We start from the raw sequence: 5,894 nt of genomic DNA on the forward strand, positions 1-5,894 counted from the left end.
AAACGGATGCCGCAATAACCGCAGCTAACAGATGTCCTGGAGATGAAGCATCAGCAACTGATTTTCACCACCGTTATCATTAATACCGCCACAAACATACTTGGCCCCAGCCGCAAGAAAAGTCGGAAAGCTAACAACGAAACGAAAGAATGCTGCATACCAAGTAATGTTGCATTCTCAAAGAACGTGGACACGTGCAAAGGCTTATCACAAACTCCGTTGAGATTGGTTGCCTGTTGAGAAGCACTCCTAGGAGTGCTTCTTTTCATTTTCACACTTAAGAACCTCGCTCCGGGAGCTTATCATGATCTTCACGAATGTCTTTTTTCCGCAGACATTGCGAATTGTTTTGTTTCTCACATAATCGTTGTGCACATATATATTGTATGCAGTTCCCTAATTTTCGCCACTTCAACGATTTCCTCGTCAATGCTCTACGAGTGAACGTTCTTGGCGGGCCTCACAATAATTTAAATAAATCTATATCAATCTCATTTTTTTTATACTCTGGGTCCCCCACAATATGCCAATGGTCTGACCAGGTTTTATCAACATAAAGCATAGCGAAGTATCGTTCGCATGTAAAGTCATCTCCGGTTGCATTCTGCTTCTATTTTCCTTTTTTCAGGCTTTTGTCCCAACCAACAATGATAACCTCTCATTTGATATTCAAATTAGGGTAGATTTTTAAACCATACCTCACTTTCGACTCCAATATATTCAACCCCTCAAACATAATAGTACATACGTCATGATTAAAAATCAAACATTCTTATGCACTTTCAATTTACTATTTATAGGGAAGTAGGTATTTCCCCAAAGCGAAGTCAAGTATAGAAAAATCACAATATGGATACAGCAAGGAACAGTCACTAGCTTCACCAGTCCGGTAGGCCAGATCGTATTCATGAATCTCCCGGTGCTCCCTAGCAAATGGTCTCACTTTTGGGAAGCTGTTGGTAAAAAATAATGAAAAACAGTTTTCAACCCCATTGTCAAAAATAATACCTGAATATAGTTCGAAGCATTCTTCCCACCATGTTTGCATTCCTCGCTGCAAGTGCTTTTGTACTCTCGCAAAGCGTCTTCATAATGCATTCTGTTCCGTTGTATCCTAGACTGTAATAGAAGTGTGAAAAAGAAGATGAATTTGCTGAGCATATGATAGATGTAATACCACCTCCAGAATTAATACCTATTTAAAATTATCTCTATTTTCTTATATAAATCTCGTCTAAACATTCTTTTTGTTTTTGCTTCAGTTGCTATATCGCTTGCTATAATATTGTTGATAATATTATCTCCTTCTTTAAATCCGTGTGCGTTAGCCAGAACCCAAGTTTCATTCGGTAAGTCATAAGCCAAACCCCAGTTCACCGCAAAGGAGAGAAAATTCACGTTTGGTCTGCCAACGACCCCACCTTGAAGACATATAGCTACCTGGAAAAAAATAAGAACATTTTTAGCTTTTTTGTCATAAAGCTAAGAAAAATTTTGTATATATTAAAGGACCTACTGCAATTGCAATTTGCATCCAGATACAAATCCCAGTTGGCTCAGTTTAAAATAGAATTTTCGTCTGACGATTTTTCTGATAAGTAGAACCAAAAGGATCTGTTGTTCTCTCAGCAATGGGTACCTTCAATCTATTGCAACTCCATATTTACTGTAGTTTGTAGGCGTATGAACCCAAATAACCATCCGATTATATTATTGAAAGAAGCACGTCACCGTATAATCAAACAAAAAGGACTTTATCAATCGACTATGAATGGAGAACGTCATAACCAGGATCACAAATGTCAAAGAACTCACCGCAAAAACCAAACCTTCCGTCAATGAAGGATCCTAAAATTCGTTAGTAAACTGAAGGCATTAGAGGAAAGGTTATAAGATCCACTACTATCTAGTTGATCTGCATTAACTAAATCCAGAAAACAAACAGATGATATAACCCGGGACTGAACGCATCTGCTATGGAAACTTATCTGCCACACTGGATCGATCCATGAGTCGGTGAGAAAGGAGGCAGATGCCATCAGCGTAGTCAAGGTGTTTAAAAGAAAATGTCATGGTTTACTGAAATCCTCAACGTAATCGTCCTGTGACGACAGAAAACCCGCAAATACCCCTGCGAACGTCACATTCAAGACGAGTGCCCTTTTTGGGAATCTTAATAATCATACTCGTCTTCAATTTCCTGGAAGATACCTCAAATGTCCAAGAATTCCTGCTAAATGGAAGTAGGACCTCCGCAGAGACAAATCTGCGGGAAAGCTGTCAAGGCGAACAGCTCCGTACGAGTACGGTGATGACTGACATTTGGACGATCAGTCCGCATTCGCATATCAGCTATTTGATCTCCAAGATGTTGATGGATGATGTACGATTAATTGTTGTGATGAAGTGCTTCCCTCTTACAACTACATATCATCGTAAATGCAAAGCATGTCATTAACGTACTAAACCATTCCATTGAAGGATTCACAACCATCTATAGGAAACTGAAATCGATTGCCATTTTTTTCTCTGCTGCACTCTTCGAGATTTTTCATGGTTTCGGAACTGTAGACCGCCCGGTTCTAAACCATTCGTAACAATTCATTAAGCCTCTAATCCCCTACGTTCATCGATCCACTTCCACGATTCCAGAGTCAGGTAAATATTTTTTACCCCTTTGGCAGTGTAGCGCTCTATTAGAGAGTCTTTCTAAGAGCGATCCAATGCTAATATCGTGCAATCAATGGTCGGTACAAGCGGTCCATGTTGAATTCAACAGCGATGGTGTGCACGTGTGCTGATGTGCTATCTCCCATTTGGAGATAATAACGAACACATATATCAGAGAACAAAACCTATCTAAGGAAGATGTTATCATAGTTATTGAAAAAGAGTTCATTCGCGAAAACATTTACTAAATATCGAATTCAGTAAACCACGAAACTCAGAAGAAGATTTTAATGACTATAATAAAGGCCAAAATGACGATCCACATTGAATATGGCCAATCACGCGAACTACTCCAAAATCATAAAAGGGGTGAAAGCTAACCGTGCAGGTCCGCTAGAACCTAAGTGGATTTCCACTAAAGTATCCCATCGACAAACTTGAGCATGTAGAAAGACCCATCTGAACAATTCAATCCTTCTCATTTCATATGTAAAACTTGAATCACACCAGGATGTGAAATATCCGGAGCCTCAACGGAGGCAAAAATCTTCATGAACCTCCACGATTGACTTTTCTTACGTTCCCTTTTTTCGAATAGCTCTGCACTCATTTTTGCAGCTACCACGGTTGTTCGTCTCCATAATCAACATCTTAGAGCGAATAACAGAGATATGCGCAGAAGGACTTTACCGTTCTGAGTATTTCGACTCAACAAAAGAGTCGAAAAGTTGAAAAAGGAGATTGGTCGTGTCACGCAAACACCTCTTGGAAATCACCAAGCGGGCGCAGATGCGTTGCGAACATCACTGGAAACTACCATCTGTCCAATGATATGCCAATCGAAGAAATTCTCGAGGTGCTGAAGCAGAAACTTGCAATATGCTCCAATCGCATCCGTAGGTATCAAAAAAGCTGTCAGCGAAGGACAGACAAAATCTTGTTCTTCCAAAACCAACGGGGATTCTATAAAAATCTCACCAACTCAGGTAGGGAAAGTAACCTCGATCTGGATCAGGCAGAAGATTTCTGGAGAAGTGTTTGCAGCGAATCCAGCCGTGGCAATTTAGAAGCGGCGTGGCCTCCTCCTCCTTATACGTTCATGCGAGGCCCTCCCAGAAATGACCATGCCTGACGTAACTGAAGTGAACTGGAAGGCGCCAGGAGTTGACAAGATTCACAACTTCTGGCTGAAGCGGTTCAAGAGCACTCACAGGATATTGGCAAATCAATTTAACCAGATGATTGCCGATCCTGATTTAGTTCCACCATTTTTCATCAAGGGGATAACTTTCCTCATCCCCAAGGAACAGGGTGCCTCTTGCCCTTCAAAATGTCAATCAATTACTTGTCTTCCTACCGTCTACAAGTCTTCACTTCAGTTCTGTGCGCGAACATCTCAAAACCTAGGAAGCAGAAAGGATGCACAAAAGGTCATCCCATGTGAAGGCCGTTTTTTAGCTTTTTTCAGAAATTTTTTGTGAATAACTCAAGAAAGATACAAATACGAATTGTTCACCATAGATTTATTAATATCTTGAGCGTGCCAGCCTGATTACGTAGTTCGTTATTGAAATGCAGAACAATTCATACACCCATCTCCAAAAAAAGGTGTTTTTTGCTGCCACGCTAGATGGCGTTGCGATCACCTTGGAGAAAAAAAGTAAACGGCACTTTAACGTGCAGACTTAACTACAGTCGGCAAATTAGGATTATTAAAAAGCTAAATTTATGGTGCCGTGTTAAACTTTTTTCCGTGAATTTTGGTGTTTTTTCAAGGCTTCTTCAATGAATAAAAAAAAACTACAGAATGAATCGCAATTATGCTAGCTTCCGGACCGTGGAAATATGTTCTGAATAAGTCGCGAACATTTTAAAGAATTTTGTCAGATAGATTTTGGACTATGGTGGCAACAGATTTTCAACATGCAGTTTCGAGAAAAACACATTTAAAAAGTAGAATGCGATTTTGAACCATAAAACCTTAACTGACCATTAATCTACTATACCTAGTTCATAAACCTTAGGTTTCTTGAAGAAACACATGGTAAGCCTTGGCTTCAATTCTTATAGTTTTAGCAAAGTCATTCGAACGTCATTCGGACCGACAAATACGCACTTTATTACGGCGGTCGACGTAAACCTGGCATGTGACATTTTACCTGTTTAACAGTGAAATTTCGGAACGACTCCGAATTTAAAAAAATCACTTTGCCTATATATTCTAGAATATATCTAGATACAATTGATGCCAAAAAATAAAACGGGGGGTCAATTCGTAATTCGAGAAATATACAATCGTTCAATCACCAAGAAAGTCTTTGACGAGGCATAAGCCAAGTAGGAAGACTTCGATTGTACTTGTCTTACATGATTTGGGTGTTAATTGAGATATGGTTACCATTCGTTTATTCCCTGATCGTAACATATTTGGCGTTGATAGTTAATTGGAGTCTTGCTAGGAGAAATAAGTTTTTGGAGATGAAAACAGACCGCTGTTTTTAAGCTAAAAATTCCCCGTAAATAAATTAAAAAATTTTTTTTGAACACGAACGGCAATAGTCATTTGATTGTCATCTGAAATTCTCTTACCGTAAACGATGAACCTTCTGGAAAGGCTACATATCTTCGCTTCCTTGAAAGAATATTACTTGTAGTTGTCCTTCGAACTCTTTCCGCATTCAGAACTTCGACGACAGGAAACATACCACACACCACAAAGGCAAAAATAATAAATTCACTCAACAGCATTTTATCAACTCAATATTATAACATATACATATGTATTATAAAAGGGCACCGAATTATTAATAACTATTAATAACTTTCTTATGTCACTTTTCATCTGTTATCGGTAAGCAGAGCACCTCGAGCTTTGATTAATGCCAATATTTAGTTGAAGCATGCAGCTCAGGCGTGGAATGAGGCTGCAGAAGGTGCTAAAATTGCGTGAAAGAGACTATTCAGGGTCTATTAGCTACACGACACGGGTCAATGATTTCAATATTTAATTTGGAATAGTCATTTCTTGCTGGATATCGTTCGCGTGAATTTTATGTAAATAATTAGCCAGTTACCAACGTATTTCCACAAATCTATTTGGGAACATGAATTTCACTAGATCATCTTAATTAACTTAGAAAACTAACATCATAATATAGAATAGTTACAGTCGACGCTGTTGAAAAGCGACACTTCAGTTATCCAAACAAACTTATTTGAAGTCC

The 5,894-nt window shown here is 39.0% G+C and overlaps 1 protein-coding gene across 1 annotated transcript; it reads right to left on the reverse strand.

The window, feature by feature from the left end:
* Nucleotides 1-738: 738 nt before the first annotated feature.
* LOC119646198 lies at nucleotides 739-5,665 on the reverse strand. The gene is made up of 4 exons (XM_038046581.1): nucleotides 5,260-5,665; nucleotides 1,196-1,440; nucleotides 1,009-1,119; nucleotides 739-953 (listed from the first exon to the last, which is right to left on the reverse strand). The coding sequence occupies exons 1-4, from the start codon at nucleotides 5,416-5,418 to the stop codon at nucleotides 791-793; spliced, it is 678 nt and encodes a 225-aa protein (XP_037902509.1). The 5' UTR covers nucleotides 5,419-5,665; the 3' UTR covers nucleotides 739-790.
* Nucleotides 5,666-5,894: the final 229 nt, after the last annotated feature.

The sequence above is a fragment of the Hermetia illucens genome, chromosome 1 (assembly GCF_905115235.1).
Source record: "Hermetia illucens chromosome 1, iHerIll2.2.curated.20191125, whole genome shotgun sequence".
Taxonomy (NCBI): domain Eukaryota; kingdom Metazoa; phylum Arthropoda; class Insecta; order Diptera; family Stratiomyidae; genus Hermetia; species Hermetia illucens.

Bases quoted from the DNA above. Each gene is read 5' to 3' on its own strand.
- LOC119646198 (XM_038046581.1), bottom strand. From the start codon at position 5,418: ATGCTGTTGAGTGAATTTATTATTTTTGCCTTTGTGGTGTGTGGTATG. The intron at 1,441-5,259 runs GTAAGAGAATTT...ATTTTTTTCCAG, and splicing joins CAGAAGGTTCATCGTTTACG to GTAGCTATATGTCTTCAAGG. The intron at 954-1,008 runs GTATTATTTTTG...TTTTACCAACAG, and splicing joins ATGCTTCGAACTATATTCAG to CTTCCCAAAAGTGAGACCAT.